The sequence below is a fragment of the Eleginops maclovinus genome, chromosome 1, assembly GCF_036324505.1.
Source record: "Eleginops maclovinus isolate JMC-PN-2008 ecotype Puerto Natales chromosome 1, JC_Emac_rtc_rv5, whole genome shotgun sequence".
Classification (NCBI taxonomy): domain Eukaryota; kingdom Metazoa; phylum Chordata; class Actinopteri; order Perciformes; family Eleginopidae; genus Eleginops; species Eleginops maclovinus.
The window spans coordinates 21,812,690-21,833,935 of NC_086349.1; the positions used below are offsets into that span (position 1 = coordinate 21,812,690).

At 40.7% G+C, this 21,246-nt stretch overlaps 2 protein-coding genes across 5 annotated transcripts; one reads left to right on the top strand and one right to left on the bottom strand.

The window, feature by feature from the left end:
• The first annotated feature begins 71 nt into the window (after positions 1-71).
• ccdc187 (coiled-coil domain containing 187) lies at positions 72-16,663 on the top strand. 4 transcript variants are annotated; one of them, XM_063878594.1, is made up of 12 exons: positions 83-388; positions 915-1,007; positions 6,621-6,683; positions 7,182-7,320; positions 7,526-7,616; positions 11,934-12,006; positions 14,406-14,527; positions 14,620-14,691; positions 14,780-14,914; positions 15,082-15,176; positions 15,271-15,365; positions 15,451-16,663. In XM_063878594.1, exons 2-12 carry the CDS (start codon positions 956-958, stop codon positions 15,597-15,599), a joined length of 1,086 nt encoding a protein of 361 aa, XP_063734664.1. In that variant the 5' UTR covers positions 83-388; positions 915-955; the 3' UTR covers positions 15,600-16,663. The 4 variants fall into 4 exon arrangements, 2 of the variants coding, with proteins under 2 accessions (XP_063734653.1, XP_063734664.1); XR_010165402.1 differs by lacking the exons at positions 14,780-14,914; positions 15,082-15,176; positions 15,271-15,365; positions 15,451-16,663 and adding an exon at positions 12,601-13,933 and having other exon boundaries at positions 73-388; positions 14,620-14,693; XR_010165406.1 differs by lacking the exons at positions 83-388; positions 915-1,007; positions 14,780-14,914; ... (1 more) ...; positions 15,271-15,365; positions 15,451-16,663 and adding exons at positions 3,888-4,129; positions 12,601-13,933 and having other exon boundaries at positions 14,620-14,693.
• On the bottom strand, positions 16,643-20,644 carry tnfrsf9a (tumor necrosis factor receptor superfamily, member 9a). Its single transcript, XM_063878607.1, has 7 exons — positions 20,284-20,644; positions 19,595-19,714; positions 19,346-19,483; positions 19,187-19,259; positions 18,983-19,086; positions 18,728-18,892; positions 16,643-18,593 (listed from the first exon to the last, which is right to left on the bottom strand). Exons 1-7 carry the CDS (start codon positions 20,435-20,437, stop codon positions 18,478-18,480), a joined length of 870 nt encoding a protein of 289 aa, XP_063734677.1. The 5' UTR covers positions 20,438-20,644; the 3' UTR covers positions 16,643-18,477.
• Between the last annotated feature and the right edge of the window lie 602 nt (positions 20,645-21,246).

The following is a 21,246-nucleotide window of genomic DNA, read 5'->3' on the forward strand; positions in this document are numbered from 1 at the left end:
GCGGACATCGTGACTCGTGAGACATAATCCTGAGTTTGACAGAGCACTTGAAGGCAGCAGGTGTTAACCGCCCCCTCTGCTGCGAACAGGAGCTGTGAAGAGAAAGACTGTGGGCTAACTTTGTCCTGCCCGGCTTCCCTTCACAGTACAAGGGGCTTTGTTTCATTGAAGAGCAACGAGCTTCGCTTTTAGTTTGAATATCACACACTAGAAGTAGAGGCGTCAGAAACACGTCCGTGACATTTTGGATAAATTGTGTGGGCACAAAGAGGAGAGAGGGGAGAGTGCGACGGAGCGGACAAAGTTGACACTCCGCTGTCATGTTTGGTACTTGTTGCACACACACACAACACTGGAGCCTCTAGTGTGGGCAGCGTGCTGGGAGCAGGTAGGCTATAAACAATGACTCTTCGCTACACAGACCGATTGAATGTTTGTTGTTTGTTGTCATTATTCCTTTATTTTGCTAGAGACAATGTTCCCACTGCAATGCAGATACCTTTCATGCTCTAGTTACTGTTAACAGCACGAATGTGTTAATTTGTTGTTAGTATTTGGCAGTGGTGTTAAGTAAGGTCATTTACTCAAGCACAGTACTTAAGACAACAATTTTGAGATTCTAGCACTTGAGTATTTTAATCTTCTATCCCACTACAATTCAGAGGTTTGCAATGCAGGACTTTTACTTGTAACTAGAGTACTCCTAGACTCTGGTAGTGCCACTTTTACTTAAGTACAAGATATGAGTATTTTTTCCACCCTTGGTTGGTTGACTTTATTGCATTAACACTTTTGAGTTAAACCAGTAATCTGTTTCATTTTAATTGTATTTCTTTGGTTTCTTTCCTTGTTTGCCTGTTAGGTCCCTTTTATCCTTTTATTTAGCCCTGATAAAATCCCCTTTCTGTTGTCAGGGTCTTCGGTATCACCATGAGGCTGTGACACAACAGGGACCATGATGGCAGAGCTGGAAATTGACCAGTCTAACCTTCCACGTGTCCAAGAAGGTAAGCACATACTGCCACACTGACCCATCTCCAACATCTGTAGAAATGTTACATATGGAAAAAGTGTGCAGAATTCAAGGTTAATGGTCTGTCCTGGAGAAAAGTTGTTTTTGATTAGCCCCTCATGGAGGTCAGAGGTCAGGGTCAGCTACTGAGGCCAGTAGGGATTTAAGTATTTGACTAACACTAAGGACAGAATTGTTCAACAGTCTGCTGTCGTCTTTAGAGAGAATTAGAAACCTTGCCACTGTCTCTTTGCTTCTGTCCTTTTCTGTCTGTGCTTGATTTCTGTGGCTTCAATACTCTGTCTTAGATAGGAAGTCGCTCGCCATATGTTTTGACTATACACAACAGGGGTTTACAAATATGTCTGTATAGCGATGCATCTCATCGCAGGCAGGTCTGGTGTTGTGGCTTCAGATAAGAGAAAGGTGGAATGAGGAAGCTGTGTCGGATATGTTATTTCTCTAGGATGCTATGACTATAACTTAAGTGAAGTTTCCATTTTTGACGTTAAAAAAACAAGTTTTATGCAGAATATAAAGTTTCAGAGCTGATTGGGAAAAGTTAATAATTTGAAGGTAAATAATATCTAATATTTACACTACAATATACAAAAAACAATTGGCTGTGTATTAGGAATACCATTGAAATAATGAGAAACAACACTTTGTTCTGAACATTGTTCCACATAGGATCCATAAAGCAGTGATAAACATAGGAGAATATATGAAATCATAATGACAACAAAAATATTCACAACAACAACATCATTTGTCATTGTCGTGCTAATACGTCAGGAACTAAATTAGTTCAGATCTGTTTGCATGTAAGTATGAAAACATTGGCAGGTGGAATGTATAAGCTGTGGCCTGGGTGTAGAGCGTTGACTCAGTCTTTGGCATGTCCACACTAATGAATGGAATAGAAATAGGTCTGCATGTCTTTTATCAAGGGAGATAATTCAGCACTGCGCTCTTGTTTGCATTCACAAAGGGCACACTGTGCAGCTTTGCATTTTTATGCTTTATTGAGCGGGGTCGGTGCACAAACAAAGGTGGTAATAGCAGCAATAAACTGCTAGTCGAGATAATAGCAGCATGTAAATCAGCTCTCTGCTCAGTGTATTTCTTTCCGATCATCGTCCACTTTCATCAGACAGATATGTCAAACCGTGCTGCTGTCCCTCTCCGTGGCACGGTGGTTTTACTTAAAATTTTGGGTGTTTATGCTTCAATTTCCCTAAGAGCCGTAGTTCCCCTTGCCCCACTTCTCCTTTACTTTCTTCCCTTTCCGAGAGTCTCAGCCAAGTCAACTCTCTTTGTTTTCACTGCCCCCCCTTATCAGTTCCTGTTTTGTCCCTCCTCTGGCTGATCCTGATATAGCCTGATGTGCAGAGGGAATGCAGCTCCCACAGGAATTCCCCCACCTCCCCCTTTTCCTAATTTCACTCTCACCAACTGACCCAGAGTCCCTGCACTTCCTTTTGTTCTCCATGAAAATGGCATCAAGTTCATGGGATGTATTACCCAGTTCACCTAGTTTTTAGCACCGCAGAGAGAGCTGTTTGATGGACAAACATTTCATGGTGACATTTTGTGCAAAAAACAGAACAGGCCAGTGAGGAGGGGGGAGAGGGAGACAGTGTGTGGGTGTTTGGTGGAGGATTTTAGCTGAAAATAGAACCCTTGTCATTTTCTCCTTTCGCCGGTTTCTTTGTTTGGCAGGCATTTGCCACTGCTGCTGTCCAAGTGGATGCGAAGATGAAAGAGAAATATCTCTGTCAGTGTCTGATCGCCTGCCTCCTGGATGCCTGAGATAATCCGCATACGTTTATTTAATATGGTTTGCCATCAGTTCTCTAAAATTGGTGGCAGTCCTAGAAATAGACATGCTTAAACCTATGAGATTCAGTAACATCGGCAAAAAGGTAAAAATAGTAGCGTATCATTTTTCTATTTTACGACCACCATTTAAAAATATATATATGTTTTTTTTAAGAATACACCTCCTCAGCCAAAACCAAATACACCAATAAACAATAAAAACATACTCAAAACAAAGAAATGAACCAGAACATCTTGAAAAAAGAATGTTCATTTCCCTCAAACTAACACGTATAAAAAACAAAGCAAATTAATGCTTTGAAAAAAAAGTTAATCCAATCCTTTGATGAGAGGGGAACAAAAACAAACAATGTTTTTTTCCTGCAAGGGTAAGTCCAAAGCGAATGTCAAGTTCTCCATTTTTAATGGAAACAAATGTGCTGCCATTTTAAAAAGTCCTCAGCGAACTGTCCAATGTCTGTGTGCCTGTAAATAAGGCCAATGCTACGACCACCATTAATGTGATACTTGTTGAACAACAGGCCTAGGAATTAATTCAGTTTTTTTGCTGTTTTAAGGTCACTGAGGTCGTGGTTTCCTGCTTCATAATATCCTCTTGTCCCACAGTCACAGTGTTTGGGAACAGACTGGGCCATGCAATGGATGGCTGCTTTTATTTTAAAACCTTATCTACTTGTTTTCTTGCTTTGCACTGTTTCCTGGACATTCTTATCCCTCAGTGGATCTCAGCCTCTGGTGTTCAGATGCCAAGGCCAATATCTGCTGGATCTTTGATTCACTATCCTCTTAGGAAATTGACACGGCCTTACAGGGAGCTTTCAGTGGCCTTATTAAGAAGCTTACACTGGGAGTCTCTGTATTTTTTGAAAACACACCCGGCCGTCGGCTCTCACTGAGCAAGCTTCTCCGTGTGCACACCCTGTCCGTCAAAACCTGTTTAGCAGTCTTAATAACACAGTCTCTTTGGGCCAGCCTAGGAGGGTAATGTGAGTTTTAGGAGTTTGGAAAAACAAGTTAACCCACAATGCAGACACACCCACCCACACACACACACACACACAAGCTTGCTCACACAGACAAGACTATAATTTTCCTCAATTTTTTCACTTTAGTTTCACTTTGGATTTAAGGCTAAAGTCATGTTTTGGACCGTCAATTTGTCCTCTCGGATTATAACCAAGCCTTGGACTTAATCCTTTTTCTTTTGACAGACTGGACACATAAGCGAAGTTGGAGATCCATTTAGCGCATAGTCTCTTAAGCTCCGCAACAGGTGTAAGTGGTAATGCATGTCTGTCTTGGTGTGGGTTAACTGGGAGTGTAGTCGTATGTGGTCAATCATGGTGTAAACAGACCCCTCTCATGGCTTAGTGCTGTCTGGGTTATTTCTATGAACTTTGACTGTTGGGCCCCTGTAGACTGAAATATACCCTGACACTTATTCTCAGCAGGAACGCTGTGTTTTTCTCCCATATTTTGGATTTAGAGAATATAGTTTGATAAAGTTTCCTGTGGGTAAGGTGTGCCAATAACAGAAAGAGAAGAGGACTTGATTAATAAGTTGTAAAAACTGAAAGCATTCCTGAAGTCTGGAATGGGTTAAACGCCTGGTGTTTCGTGTGTTTTTAATTAGCCACACAGATGGTCCCAGCCATATCGTGTAGGCTCCATGTCACTCTTACAATAAATCTTAGAGAATCCCTTCTGTTCATACACTTCTGTTTTAGATTTGCACGTCTCCTTACCATTGGATACAAACTAATTCTAGCCTTAAGCAAACAAAGTGTCCAATGAAGGTCTTGCGTCAACCTTTCTGTTTATGTGCTGACAGTGACAAGAAGGTTTCCACTCACAGAATTCCAGATAATGGATAATATTTTACTCAAACGTCCTTTTTCGGTGTCATTTTTTAATGCACATTTAACAACCTTCTGTCAAATTAAATGAGTACGACAGAATTGTATTACCATGTTATCTTTGGGACGGAGTTTCTGACGATGTATCACTCTGTTATGCTTTGTATAAATGATCCAGGATTTCTATAGCTGTGCGAAGATATTTAAAAGGTTATTTAAGAACATATGGCATTCATGTGCATCAACTCATTAACTGAATTCTTCAGTATCGTGAGCATTAAGTGCATGGCTGTAAATGAAGCCATTCTCTCCACAGGAGCTGCTCTTATAGGCTCAGTGGGGGTGGGGGGGTGTTTAGAAGCAGGGCAGGTGTTTTTAATTGGCCTTGCCTCTGGGACAAGCTGGAGGCTGTTCCCTCTGCAGTTAACAAACACTGTCTGGCCGTTTGAAAGCACCATTGTAGGAGTAGACGGCCCTTCTAGGCTCCCTGATGAGAGTCTGAGAGACGGCAAAGTGAATGTGTTCGGTCACAGTGGGCTGTGTGTCGGCAGAGATGGAGGAAGTGGAGAAAAACAGCTGGGCCACGCTGCCGCTGACTGCGTGTGTTTATTTTTTATCTCCAGTAACTTCTGAGTTTGTTTGACAGACTTTAAACACTCTTGGGCTTCGGCACACAGAAGCCATCGGGGCTTATTAAGGACTCCTGTAAACACTCGGCATGCCTTTAGATGAGAATAACAGTTCACAGATGCTGAAGCTATTAAAGCCAATGTGCAGACCAAAGAGTGCTGCATAACTGTGGGTATTCACTTCTGTATTGCTCGAGTCTTAAAAGGCATTCAGGTCTAACCAATGCAGTTAACTGAATATCCCTTTGTTTGACTACAAAGGTTCTGGGTCTTTTTCTTTGTCTAATTGTCTTTTAAGTTGATGTTTCTACATTTAAATCTCCATTAAGTCTTTAGTCAGCCTTCTGCCGAAACCAAACAAAGGCTGGAGAGCATTAACGACATGAAACTGATATGTTTTATTACCAAATCCCGCAGCAGGTGGCCAGACTGTGGGATCAGTGGATAGGGAAGTTTGCTCAATATAAAGAACCAGACACAGTTGGTGTACACAGAGCTCTTAGATAAAGCTTTGGCATTTTCACTTTACTTGTGTTTAAGTTCCATCAGGACTACCTTCCCAGTATTAAATGGCTGAAGGTAGAAGTTCCTAAACTTTGCGTCTTCATTTGGTAGTCATAGTGAGCACATTAGTAAACAAAAACATACGTCTTCCTCCTTTAAGATATATTCAACCACACTTTTTGAAAAAGAAATGTTGCCTGCATAAACCATAGGGGTGGGAATCACCAGGATCCCCACGATACGATACTATCGCGATACTTCTGTGTATCGATACAATTTCCCCCAGTCCTAATACACACACACACACACACACACACACACACACTTTGCTCTGGTGGACAGTATAATTGTGGGCTCCCTGTTGTTGCTCTGAAACACTGGGACCTTGTTATGATGGGGATTTTATGAGAGCCTTTTATATTCAACAGGGAATTCATGCCAGAGTGGTAGATAATTGTTATTTTCTAAAGTTTGGAGGAACACTCCTCCGCCTTTTGTCTGTCAAATAAACAACCATCATGACGCACCACACTCACATCCTTTTATTTTAAGTGCTGAACCAAAACCTCCAACATATTGTCTCTGTTTAATTCCAACTGTCGTTTTGGACGGAGAACACAGGGTCATGGAAGACGGTTGAAAATGTTCTCTTGTTTTAGTAATTCTCAAGCTGAGAGAAATGCTTACTTTATTAACACTTACTGTATATCCCCCCTTGATTCATGTTTAGGAACACTTTGGATCACACTGAAGTGTTTCTGTCCTCTGTCGTTTCAGTGTGCCAGAGTTTCGCTGTGCTGGAGGATGGAGTGTTGGCACACAACCTGCAGGAACAGGAGAGTGAGTACAATGTGAAGCTGGAGATGACATCACTGTGTAAACATTTGTTTAATGTGGGCTCCATCTTTAGTAATCCTGTTGAATGATTTAGTGTGATTATACTCAGCAGCTGTTAACACAAGTATCATTTTGTGTGAATTGCTGAATTAATCTTATAGTTTACCAAAACAGACTTTGTGACCTAAAGTGGTTATGGTGATCTTCTTCTTGGCTAGCTTTTGTCTCTTAGAAATGTTTGGTATGTCTTTGCCGTTTTGCTCGGTAAACAGTGGGACATGTAATTTGGTGTCAGTGTGAAGGATTCCTCAAAAAGAGTGTCTGAAAAAACAACCCAGGAAAAAAGGAATCATCAGATTTACAGTACAAGTAATTAACATATAAACAAATATGTTTAAATAATATAGAAATCCATTAGAGAAGTTATTTATTACTATACCCTAGAGATCACACATCGAGACTGTCTCACCCTCTGCCTGTCTCTCTGCTTTGCTCCCATAGTCGAGCAATACTATACCACCAACATCCAGAAGAACCAGCTAGTGCAGAATGACATCCGCGTAGCGAAAATGCTGCAAGATGAGGAGGAAGAGGAGCAGGCCATTCAGAGCACCCTCTTCAGACACGCCTCCAGACAACTGTAGGTGACCCCTGCCGCCCCGAACGCACTGTAACACATCTCACACTGCGGCACTGTGTCCTCACGTCCTGCGTGTGACTTAACCCCACTGTGTGTACATTTACCATGCATTATTTTATTCTCATTTACAATGTTGTGTTGTGTGTTTTATTATAACATGGGTCACCATTTTAAAGAGTAATTTTCTTACCTTACTGTCTGCTAGAGAGGAGGAAGACTTTGAGTACGCCCGTTTAATCCAGGAGGAGATCCAGCACTGTGCTGAGCAGTCCCGGAGGAGGGAGCAGGAGGATGAGGTGCGATAAAGACTGTTGTTAAATGTGATATTATGTCAGCGATAGTCTACATTTCTCTAAATAGTACATTAAAGATCTAGATTCTTTTTTAAAGAAGAATCAACTTTTGGTTATGTGGACATTCAGTACGTTTTGGTCATATGGTCTAAGACTATCATTGGTTATTATTTAAAACACTTTGCTCAGTGAATACATGAATCACCCAGTATAAAAGTCAGTTCTGTTCATGACCGAAGGGGGGAGGTGCATTTTCCAAAATGTCCTACCCAAGCTGATTTCTTTGCCCACAATATATATTTTATTTCTCAAACTGCAAAATCACAAATGGAAAGATACTGCTCAACAAGAACGATTGCATCCTCTTTTGCAGTGCACAACAATCTGTAAGTAGTCAATCAAGCAAGAAACTGAGAAAATCTTGGATATTTTAACTTGGATAGTTCACCTGATGTTTGAAAGCTCACTATAGCAATGTCCCTCAGTTCACCTGATGTTTGAAAGCTCACTATAGCAATGTCCCTCAGTTCAGTCACTTATATCACATGAATTATGGAAATTAGAATCTGTTATTTACACCATAACTATAAAGGGATTATTGTGGAAGATAGAAATAGACACGCCCCTTGTATGACTGATAAAGGTTGAAAATCCTTGAGCTTAGCTTGGAATCCAGTTGTTCCAGCTAATACGAAGACACAAACGTGACAGCAAAAGTTTAAAGAAAAACATTTCAAAAGGATTTGCTCCTGAAAGAGGAACAAATCCTTTCCTGCGGGTGTCAGGTTACCGCCAGCAACCCGAGACAGCAAGACGCTCTCCTTTATGCACAAGTTTAACTTGGCACAATGTGGAGATAAAACAGCACACTAGAAGGAAAAAACTAAGTATTCCTTAAAGTTATATTCCACCCAAAATGCTGCTTGAGTATCAACCACTCACGCTTAGGTTGTTTTCCTGTCAGTTACAATTGATTTCAGATGTAAGAAGTAAGTATCTGGTTTGAACCACAATAGACAAAGTGTTTATGAAAAATGCAAATGGGTTATCTGACTCTGTACATTCTGTAGTCTTTAGGAAGAAGTGCACAAAGCAGAAAATAAAGCTGCTTTTAAAAGTAGATTAATGCTTCTGTGTATCTTAAACTACCGAATTCTGTGCACAGAGGACTTGGCAGAAACCTAAAACCTCACCAGCGTTATACGCAAACTGCAGCTCATTCAGCACAGGGACTCTTTGACTTTTATGGCTACCAGGACACACTTGTATATCATTTAATTATGTCCTTGTTACCAGCAGGTCAGGGAGTATGATATGGTTCACTTGGCTCTCTCTTAGGACTGACTGAATTCATAATGAATGGCCGTTGCCTCAAAGTTACACGCTCAGCTGTTAAACAGAGAGAGACAGCCTGTCAGATACCCGTCTGGAGGATGGCTCCAGCTATTTCTCTGCTGGTTAATTCCAGTCATTGCCCATCAACCTCTTCATACAGAGCACACTCAGGTGCATATTTAGCCTCACAGCACAAGCACACTTGACATGGTTACAACCTCAACTGTGCAGTTTGAGCATGAGGCCGGTTAAGTGAAAACATTATCTATGCGCCTTTTTTTTAAATCAAGAAAGTGGTGTCTTTTCCATTAAACAGATTGAACTTTATTTCTCATTTAAATGTTATAGAAATGTTAAGTTTGATTTAATGGATAGTTTTTACATTAATGGTAACAACTGAAAATAATTCTTCACATTGTTTTCATTATTATTTAAAAATTCAGTATAGCATCTTATATATTTTTGTACTGCTAGCGTCGTCACTCGATAAATTCATCTATACACCATCTTTGGTCCAGACTAAGAATCTACAAAAAAAACTGTGGTACAGACAATAATGATCCCCACTGGAGGAATTTTAATAAATATACTAATCCCATCACTTCCCATCTAGTGCCATCACCAGGTCAGAAACTTAATTTGTCTGAGACTTCTGTTTATGACCTAATACATGCAAAATATTCTCATCCACCACAGCTGTTCTGTGTTCTCAATGCTAATAAGCAAATATTATTGGGTTAACATGCTTAACTAACATCCTGACCATACCTGCTGATCATCAGCATGGTAATATTGACGTTGTGAGCATATTGGCATGCTGATATTAAAATGTAGCCAAAGAGAAACGGCCTCACAGAGCTGAGGGCGCTGTAGGCTCTTAGTGTTTGGTCGTACATGGTACAATTTTAAAAACACATATGACAAGATCTAGATTTTGTTTTTGTTTTTAATTTCCCCTAGTTCAAAATGGAGGTACAGCACTAGATTTGTCTAAATGTGTGTGTATACAGAAACAGTTGTTCTTGAAGTTGCAAACCCAGCACGACTGGGCAACCAGATGGTTCCCATCAATCACCTCTCTGTTGTTGTTCCAATGCTCACGCAGAAGCCCACCCCCCTTAAACCCATCTTAAGGTCTGTGCATGTTTACAACCCCATGTGCATTTCTCAACTTCAGATTTGGGCTGTGTAAGAAAAAGGGCATTGTGGGGGAAAAAGCCAACTCTGCCATGAAACTCCCCAGCTGTTGGAGTGGTCTGCGTCACAAGGCCGATCCAGCATAATATTTTCCTTTAGCCTGCAGTTTCCTTTTTAGAGCAGGCTGCCTGCGACGGACTTATAAAAGCTCCTTGTTTAGAGGATGTGAGGTCAGAGAGGCTGTGGGGTTCATTCATCGTTAGTAAAGGGGTTTGGCTTTGAACTCTCTGGGTGAGTTGGAACCAACATGAAGTGTCTACACTACACTTACCTACTGCTAGTTTATCCAACCAATGGCATGAGGCTATTCCTGTGTGGATGTATTTTTCATTTATTTTTAGGAGTGTTGATGCAAGGATGAAATGATGAGCTTTTAACTCTCCCGTTAGCTTACCTTCCTTAATGAGCGGCTGATCAGAGCTGTTGATTAAATATTTGCCTCCCTGTAGATTGTGTCTTTAATTAATGAACAGAATGCATCCGACTGTGCACTTTTAAATGCCAGATCCCTGTGGCACTCCACGCCTCACCTGCCATGGCAAGCTGCTTATTGTCTGCTGATGTTAGCAAAGAGGTGGACATATGAGCCCGGATTGTAAAGCAAAAGGAGCTGTGTTGGCTTTTAGTTATGATTGATGTTGCAAATGCGGCCTACAGAGAGATGTTATAGAATTCGCTAGTAGAATTAGCTGATTTTTGAAGAACATTATTAGCGTTATTAATGGAAAGTAACATAGAGACATGGTAGGTGTTTCTCCTTCAGAGAGCAGTCAAGTATATCAGCTTTGGTAAGAGCGGGCATTCCCCAGTGACAAGGTGTTGCTTCAAGTGTAACAGTCCCCTTGTTAACCTGCTTCTGCTGGAGTTTTTCCGCTCCAGAGTTCATGCTCAAGGAGATTAACAGTTTGTTTGTCTCTCGTGTCGTCTACGAGTCTCCATAGAGTCAGCTAGAGCTCTGCCTGAAGTAATAGGTGTGGCTACTCAGAGCTGCGATGTCAGATCACCTCAAAAGTGGCACAATGTCACCCAACATGGACGTGCATTTGGTGAGCTGCTCTGTAGATTAATGACATTCTTGTCTTGATGTAAACTCAATAAATCCAATCAGAGAGATTTATTCCTGTTTCTTTTGTGTTGTGACTTGAAAGTTTGTTTTATATACATACATTTATTACAAATACTGTGGAACCGCAAGCTGTTTAGGGCAAACAATTGTGTTATGTTGAACAGACGAGCAGCATGATAATGTTTTTGTACATGGTGGAAATAATAAAGGTTATATCAGAGTATACTCAAAGTTTCCTATGGATTTAGTAACTTGTCTGATTTATTTTTTAAGTCAGTGGTGGAAACAGATGCCACCTTGCTTCCTTCTTACACATTATGTCATGCTGCCATCTGCTGGTTAAAATTAGCACCGTTTCAAAGATGTCTGGTTGCCGTTGCGTCTACTCACCAGTGTTGAAACCTCTCTGTGAGTGGAGCTTGTTGACATTTTGTTCTGCATTTATCCACATCATTTCATTATCATGTTCATAACTATGTTTTCAAATAAAATGAATTATCCAAAATAAGTTTATGACCTTATTAATGGGTTTGATACCGGGTCAAATAAATGGTTATACTTCCACTTAAATCGGAAATGATTTTAGTCATGTATCTATATTATTTGATTATTGGACGAAACAGCTCAATACTCTGCGATCTTCATTCAGCCTGAATTCCTAATAGGTAACTCATTATGGTTTACAATGCAGAGAAGCATTCAATATGTCTGTGTCTCCACAGGAAATCGCTAAACGATTGCAAGAAGAGGAGAAGCAGAGAATCACGAGGAGGAGCAGGGGCCCGGACAGCGAAGGTATGGTCTGCCACATTGTGTTTGTTTTGTTCAGTCAGTGAACCTAAGATACTGCCAACACATTATAAGAGGACTGTACATTTTGTTTTAAATGTTAGGAACTTGTTATTGGAAAAAGAAAGGTCTGTTTAAATACCTTTTGATTTTGCTGAGATTTAAAGAGTTTTTAGAGTTGCACTTAAAACAGGACAAACAGCAGAGCGTGTTTATCTTCCCTCTAACTTCGCTTTGCTGCACTGCTTATGGGAACTATTGATACATTTTAGGTCTTGGTCCAAATATGTTAGAACAGCATGAACAAAACACACCCATCATTGTGTCTTTCCATAACATTTGTATCTCCATTATGTTATGAATAAGTTGCATGTCTTTAATATTGACTTTACTCACGACTGTCGAGCTGTAAGCAAATGTTTTAGCTATTTTTCTAAAACATTTATGTAATTGCGTAACAAATACCTTTACTCTAGTGACGTGCTGCTATTTTGAATGCCATGTATTGCCTTATAATTAACAGCACCTTTTTAATAGTCCCCGCTAACAGCCTCCCCCATGCTCCCTGCTTTTGTGTTTGCATGTTTGGCTTTACTAAAGGCAGCGCCAGTGATCCTGCACTGCCCTCACCACACCAGCACACACTCAGCAGCCTGCACCCAGGAGAGGAGCAGTACTCATATTCCACCAGCAGATGGCAATGTTCTACTTCTCACAACCATTTAGACTTAACTCAGCCTCAGGCTGACTCCCCCAGGGGGATAGCAGCTCAGAAAAACACTAATTCAGGGTCGAATCAAGGACACACAGATTCCATAAGGGGAATGAGGGGTTTGAGTGAGGATTCAGACGACTCGGACACAGTTTTCTCTGAACAGCTCTCTGTCTGGTCCCAGAGACTGAAAGAAAGACTCAACACAGCACCCCCTCGACGACGGGCATCTTCATATCAGCCGCAAGAGAGAAACCATAGAAGTCTCTGCTCTCGCAACAGCTTTACAGAGCAAGACAGAAGAGAGTGTAATGAGGACTATTATGAGAATGGTGACCGAGAGAAGAGGCAGCCCAGGGTTTGGGATCAAGAAAGAAGCCATAGGGAGGATCATGAGGGTTTGCACAGGAGCCAAGATCAGGATAAAGACTGCAGGATAGTGGAAGTAAGAGACAGGCGATGTAGTCGCAGTGACTCTGTCAGGCTACCTGACGTGGGTAAACACAACAACAGAGAGTTAGCGAGGACCTGGAGCTATAGGGACAACCCTGACAAACGTGTGCATTTTAAGGACAACTCCGGGAGCTCTACAACGCCGCAGCAGGGTAAAAGCAGAGGAGTCTGGGAGATGCTGGGCCAGGTCCTCAGGGATAGGGGCGTGCCTGTGAGGTTTGGCGGCAATGGGGCGCCACTTCAAATAGGGCCTCAAAGCAGAGACAGCCAGGTGCTTCATGGGAGTGAGGTCTCCTGCGGCGACTCCCTACCACATCAGAGAGTTTTCCAAAGAGCTGCCAACACCAGGCACAGTTTCCATGGAGATACCCGGGAGAGGAGGAGGTTGTCACACCGAGAGAGCAGTGGGAGAGATCACACAGAAGACCGGCACCGGAATAATGTGGAGCATGATGAAAAGGTTTATGAGATTAGCCGTAGAGACTCATACCTCTCTACCAGAGAGAGGGAAGGCAGCAGAAGGGGGAAAGAGCACAGATACACTAATGATGACGAGAGGGAAAGCAATGCAAATTACAGCAGGGTCAAAAGGACAACGAGCGAACGCAGGCATTGGCACAACACCATAGACGAAAGGTTAAGCTCAGAGGAGGAGCAGGAGGTGGAGAGGAGAGTAGAGCGGCCCCATCGGAGAGGCCTCACAGCGCAGCCAAAGCTTCAGCAGCAGCCGGCCTTCAACCGGGGATAGGTCGAGGCGCGTGGCAGAAGGTAAAACCCAGAACTGCCGCCAACTCCGATCTGCAGAGAAATGACTTCCAAAGATGTACACCTCTCTGTGTACATCATCTCCTTTCATCTTCCCTCAATCAGCGTGTAATCGGGACAAATGTGGGTTTCACTGCTGACTATGGGTCTCACTGAAGGCGAACATTTTCCTGTCCATATCTATAACTGCAGTTGTCCTGAAATGATCTTTAGTGTGGGCTTTTACTCTTATCTTCATCTTCATTCCTTTTAGTTTTGTTGTGGTGATGGGATAATTACCATGGAATGCCTTTTAATAACCTAGCGACATGCCCTTACAGTACATGCTGCATCCTTTTATGTCTGTGGGATTCAAATTCATCTGTTTGTGTATGATTCATCACTGCTATTCATGTTTCATAGACTTCGTATGCATCACAGCATTCTTGGATTTGACAGTCAATTCTTCCCACCCCCACCCCCATCCCGCCCCCAGGAGCGTCATTGAAACCAGAGCCAGTCGGGACGAGTCTGGACCTGGGGGAGCTGCAGCAGGTCCTTCAGGATGAAGAACTTGCTCAAAAGCTGCAGGAGGAAGAGGAAAAGCTGTTGAGGAGGGTAAGGGCATTTTTTGACATTCTGTGAGTCAAGCACAGAAAATCAGTTTCTCTTTGTATTCATTTTTCTCCCTGACTTTTGTTTTATCACAGAACTCACAGCCCTCTCCTTCTAGTTCTTACCCAGAGGGAGACTTCAGAGCAGCACAAGTGGCGCAGGATGAGGTACAATACACGCCATCACTATCCATGTGTCCATGTTTAATATCTACCACTGGAATGATTTATGGTTTTTGTTGTTTTTGTACCCTAGGAAATAGCCCGCTTTATGCAGAAGCAAGAAATGAAGACAAAGCGACGGTCGCGTGAGCTGGAAGGGCCGTCGTCGTGGCGCGAGCACAGATCGATGATCAGTCATCACGACAGACGGGCTTCAAGAGACAGACCGGTAAAAGTGTTGTAGATACTGAAAGTGTTTCAGCAACCACATACTTATTATTTTTTGTGGATGACTTTCACTTTACTCATTTTACACTGCAATTCTTGCTACAATCATTTTTCATTTGATTAGTTTTTTTTTAAGCTGATGAAATGATTAACACCTCTTTGCCTTAGGTCCAACGAGAGAGGCTGGACTCAGAGGGCCTTCCTTCCTCCACCGAGGACTGCTCCCCAGAGAACCAGCCACCCAGCACCTTCTCCACAATACCGTACTTACATTACAAATACATTACACCCTCCTTATATTTACCACATGTCTTGCATCTACTTTACATGACTGACTCACAAATGTTTTGCATACAGACAAACCCAGCAGATCAGAAACATTGTGGAAGAACTGGACCCAACCTTCAGGGCCGGGAGGCAGGACACAGAGAGCCCCAGAGTGGGACAAGCAGGTACAGTAAACAGGGAAGATGGCACTTGAGATGAAGCTTTTACCACAATGGGTGGACACTCACATCCTGTTTCCTTTTACTGTAGGTCCAATCTGTCAGTCGCTTCCAAGGCCACATGCTGGCTTACACGACTTACTCGAGGAACCTGCATTCATCCCACCCATAAAACGGCAAACGGACAAATCAGGACGCTCAAAATCCAAAGAGAAGAAGGAAAATTGCAAGCAACAATAATTTTCAACAAGCTGTTGGAGTGCATATCTATATTTTATAACACTAAACATCAGTTCAGCTGCAGAGGATTAAGTTCTCTTTACCGGCTACCCCTACGAGCACTTTAGACCAACCACATCAGAAGTGACATTTGACAATAAAAAGTGAATAATGCTGTTACGTTTTCAAAAGGGAACATTTTGGTTCATCAAAGTATTTTAATTCTCAGTGTTAATGACTGTTTAATTTAAACAGTTTGGTTTGTTGTTATCCCCGGGCGCTGCACGATAGCTGCCCACTGCTCCTAGTACTAGGATGGGTTAAATGCAGAGGACAAATTTCACTGTGTGTGCTCTGCTGTGTGCATGTATGTGACTAATAAAGAGGGTTTCATCCTCCGATTCTATCTATCTATCTATCTATCTATCTATTTAGTTAAGCAGTGAGTATCCATCCATTAACAGCTTCATGTTTTATCCTTTAGATATTTTGAATGCACTCAGGCTGGCTGGTTGGCTCTGTGCCTCTTCCAAAAAAGCATCTACATTTAATAATGACTAACAAGAAGTTCTTACATAACCTTGAATGACATGGTCTTACACAAGCTACTTTAAGACTTACCCTTTCTGAGTGTGTACCAGTCTGACATGTCTCCAGACAAGTTTAAAATAGTACTATGACAATCAAATGAACCTATTTAACTCTTACTAAAGTGTTTTCTGAAGAACTTATTACAGCAAACATTACATAATGTAGAATTGTCTACATTTTACTACATCCCTTCATTTTAAGTTTAAATTACTTGGTAAATATCCAACTTGGTTAATCTATTTTTGTGGATTTTTTTTAAAACATCAGAGACAGTAATGACGGCATCATTATTCAATATACAGAAACATTTGCTCTAACAAACATGTTGTTTATTTTGTATGATCGTATAACCTCCACGTTTAAAACACTTTATTTGTTTTTGGTTGTGTGTTTTTGTACAAATAAAATAAATGCCACTGCTTAGGTGGACAACTATGAATGCAGGTTTTGTAACTGTATTAAAGTGCAACAAATAAAAAATAAATCTCATTTTATTCAATGTAAGTACAATGTAACAGCATAGTACAGTGTAATCCTAGACAGTTATGAAGATATAACAATAAGTCTGATAAAAAAGTATAAGGCAGACAGCTTAACTCGTATATATGAAATAACCCAGAAGTGCATACAATTAATCAGACAACAGTTGCTTGTTAAAGTGCTACAGTTCTTATAAACATGTTACTGTACAAAAGACTACCGTGGTAACTGAAAACGGCACATGTAGCGTTGTGGTCTTTGCTCAGACCACAGAACACTCACACGTCATGACTCATACTGATACATAGAGTATCTATAGGTGTGGACTATGCTCAAGCCCACTTGTCACATTTCTCAAATGTTCCATTTCATAAAAATATACGCCCGCTACAGTTCAGTTTAAGATACGCGTGTTTGTGAGAAGTTCCACTTGGTCTGATCTAGCTGCCCACTTCATTGCGCAATTAGACAAACAAGTACATTGCTGACTGGGGAGTTTCCATCTGACCCTAGAGCCTCTTCTTGGTATTTCATGAGCCCTGTACAGTGTATGAAATTTGACGCACTCAACGGGGATCTCAAATATCCATGAAAAAATTATCTGACATTTAATCGCAATAGATATGCCTTTAGTGATACCCACTGTGTTTTTACATCCTGCTCAAGAGGCATGGCTCAACCTGTTGAAATGGGAAAGTGCCCCTATGCAAAAAAAACTGAAACTAAATTGAATTAGTGTAATGACTGTTTACTATACTGTAGAATCCTAGGTGCTTTAACTTGACCTCCTGTAGGATTACTTAATGACCTAAGGGAAAGTCCCTTCACTGGAGTTTTTTTTTTTTTAAACTAATTAAGCAATTGTAGGAAAGTCCATGTACTTCCTGGCAATGTTGTAGAACTTGAAAGAGAAAATACGCCACGCTGGCTTGAACATGAACACTTTGTTTTACAGATCTATTATCTTCTGTGTTCTATAGATACAAAAAACAAGAACAGACTAAAGTAACAAACTATCATATGAGACAGCATAAAATCATGATCGACAGCATTGTGCTAGTTTGGCAGCTATAGAGGAATTTATACACTCAGCAATACACAGATAAATAGGTTGAACACCAGGCTATGAGTAAAACACAAACATCTATTTTTGGATGAATATGTTTCAGCATGTTCAGACAGCTCTTTACTGCTCACATGCAAATATCACAGTAGTGAAAAACTCATTCATTTCAAACAATACATCTTCACAGTTCATTGACAAAAGTCCAGTTAGTTTGTTAGAAAACATTTGCTGGGGTTTCCAAAGGCTTTAGTCTATAAAGTAAGGAATGTGATTTACCCTTATCTGGTGCCTTGCTCAATCCAATATTTCTGAAATTTTCTCCCCCTACTGAGGACTATCCTTATCTTTCAAACTTACCCAAAAGCGGAAAACCAGCCTGAGTATCTGCCTATGTGATGAATAGGCTGTTGTTTAATAGGCTACCTTTTTCTGGTTTGTATTTTCCCACAGAATTCCCCCTTCATTACACTCTATATTTACGGCCTTCAAAAGATACAATAATATCCTGTTGTAATCGTAGAGCGAAATGTGATCTCATCCCTGTCCTATCAAGATTTTCCCTGTAGTTTTGGTTATTCTAATAAAAGGAAAATATGTTGAAATAAAACATGTCTTTCATTAAGAGCCAAAAATAAAATGCTTCCTTCTGTTAGAGTAAACAAAGTCCTTATCTTACTCAAGATATCCTGTTTCCTCTCAATGCATTCTACAAAAACTTAGATCAGCACTTCAATGTGTAACTGTATCAAAATCCCCTATCTTTCATGGGATGAGCTGACCCGAGGAGTCCCCTGAGTCGAGCGACTCTGAGCTGCTGCCCTGCTCCTGCTGAGCTTCATGAAAACTGCACTCAACTGCAATGAGTGTCCTGGGATCATCTGTGAAAGTGAAAAAGGGACAATTGTAATGCTTTTCTTTTGTATTTGAGATTGGCTTGATAAACACATTTTATAATCCCTATCCCAACGTTATACTGTTGGGATAGTTTTTCATGATATGCAGTGGAGGCTACCTGAAGGTGTTGTGACTATCGTCGTTGGTGTGATTGGCTTTGTTATGTCTTTCTTTTTTTTGTAGCTGTTTTTCTTGGCCAAAATGGTGATGAAAAGGATGATGCTGATAATGACAAAGACACTCAGAACCACAATGGCGACCACAGAAAATGGCCATTCTTGTTCTGTGGGAAATGATACACAAAATAAAAAAAACATTATTTCTGGATTTAGGTAAAAACACAAGCAACTAGACAAAAATACTATCAACCTACCAGGTTTCTTTGATTTTCTCACTATGTCAAAGGAAGAATTCCCACACTTGATGTCAGTGAATGCATCTCCCTTAGCCACAATCTGATGATGCGGATTAGGACACCTTAGGAAAATTAAAGTTTACATCACAGTTTTCATCACATCTGACAGTCAGTAAAGCTGAGGAACATGACAATGGTGTAGAGATCAGTGTAACATCTCACCTTTGACTCCAGGGTTTACACTTCTGGTTAACTTGGTCATTGAATGTTCCCTCTGGACATGGTCTACAAGAACCTGTGCAGAAAATCATTCAGTTGACTTGCCACTCAACATCACCTCTAAATTAAATGTGTATGTGCCATGAGTTTATCTTTACTTACGATTCCTTGTGGGTTCCTGACCTTGGTTGCACTTTTGAACACAAAAGGAACATTTGGCATCTCCGCAGGTAAGTCCCTCTTTGCAGCCACACTGTGTGTCAGTTGTGGCAGTGCACACTTTCACAATGACCTGAGCACCTACATTTTCAAAGATATGGAAAGAGAGTTGAAATATCTGTGTTGGAAACTGAACGCTTGCAGTAGCTCCTGAAGAAATGTCTTGTGCAGTTTTATGATCTGCTTACGTACCTACACACTGTGAACACCTTAAACACTGGCGACCTATTGGGTTCAGTATGAATTTCCCCTCCTCGCAGGGAATACAAAGCTTTTTTGCGCTCGGGCCACATGCTTCAAACAGGCGGTGTCCTAAAGATAAGGGTCAATGTAAAAGGTTAATTTATTGGTCATTTTATAACGATTAGTTTAAGAATGAAATGTTAACTGTTTCCCCTTCAAGCTACACAGTCATAAAAGATAAGTGTTTTCATAAGAATAGAACAAAAATTAAATAAATATATAGTTACTTATTAACACACAAAGAAAATACAGACACAAAAAGCTACGATGTCATCAATTTTAGTGAGGTAGCTAGGTGTTTATAATGAGAGTATGGTCAAAGTTGTAAAGCAGCTCAGGTAAACTTTTAAAACCCTCACTGATATTATAGTATTTATCCCAGATCAAAATTATTTGATTCATCAGTTCCGACGTCCTTGCCTCTCTGTTGTGGTATTAGTTAAAAACCACTGAAACTATATTTGGTTTCCATCCACCACCGCAGAGGAACTGCTGGAAGAGTTGTTTACATCCATAGACAAAAGCATACAACTTTAAAAAGCTCACTATAAAACAATTACCTCTGCACACAAATGAACTAAATCAATAATTCACAACCATACAGAATTATAGTGGACATTATCTCTGCTATTACTTACCAGGGTGACAGGCATCGCAGCAAAACATGTTTTCTTCTCCTCTTGTCCACTTCTTGCAGCCACTGTCTGTTTGCAAAGTAATGCACACACAGCCCTGGATGAGCAGAGAGACTCCTATCGCCCATAGGATCGATCCTATACTGTCAGCTCTCATAGTTCCCTCAGAACAGACGTAATCCAATCCAAGAAATATGGCAGGTAAGTAATTATTATTTAAAAAAAGATACTTGTTCTTTTTTTGTTTCTCTGAATCTGTAGCTTAAGTTTGAAAAATGAATATCATATGAAGAAATATCTCTGAGCTGTGGCTTTAGTTTGCTCACACTCTCACACTCACACACTCACTCACTCACTCACTCTCAAGCTGAGCCTTCATACTCTAGGAGGCGTGTCCTATAAAGATGAGTAGGAGTTACTATAAGAGTCAAAGCCCCTGACAAAATATGTCCTATTTGATTCTATTAAAAGTTTCATATATTTTAAATAGTGTCTCATAATTTGTCTTTGAAATCAGATACACGTTGTCATTGTATGACTTAAAACCCCTACACGTTCAAAACTATAACAATTTTGTAATACCTTTTGATTATTTTTATAAGATAACTTCAGTTTTTCTCTATATTTTAGTATCATTTCAGGGGTCCGTACACCTTCAAGAGAGAATATGTCACATAGTTTGGATGCTCAGTTAAAAAAAGTACACATGATGCGTCATCACGTAGTTCTCTGTATTGATTAATCACCAGTGTGACTAATCAGTCGATATAATTGCCCTGTCATGGGGTTTAATTCACCCGCTCTAAATATTTAACTCCCCTCACCTGCATAACTTCTGAGTCATCCTGAACCAGGGCATATTAACAGGTTCAGAATCATTGTTCAAATTGCTATACTATGACTTTTTGGAGAAATGTTCGACATACTATACTTTGTCGTTTTTTCCTCATTTTTTCAACATACTAT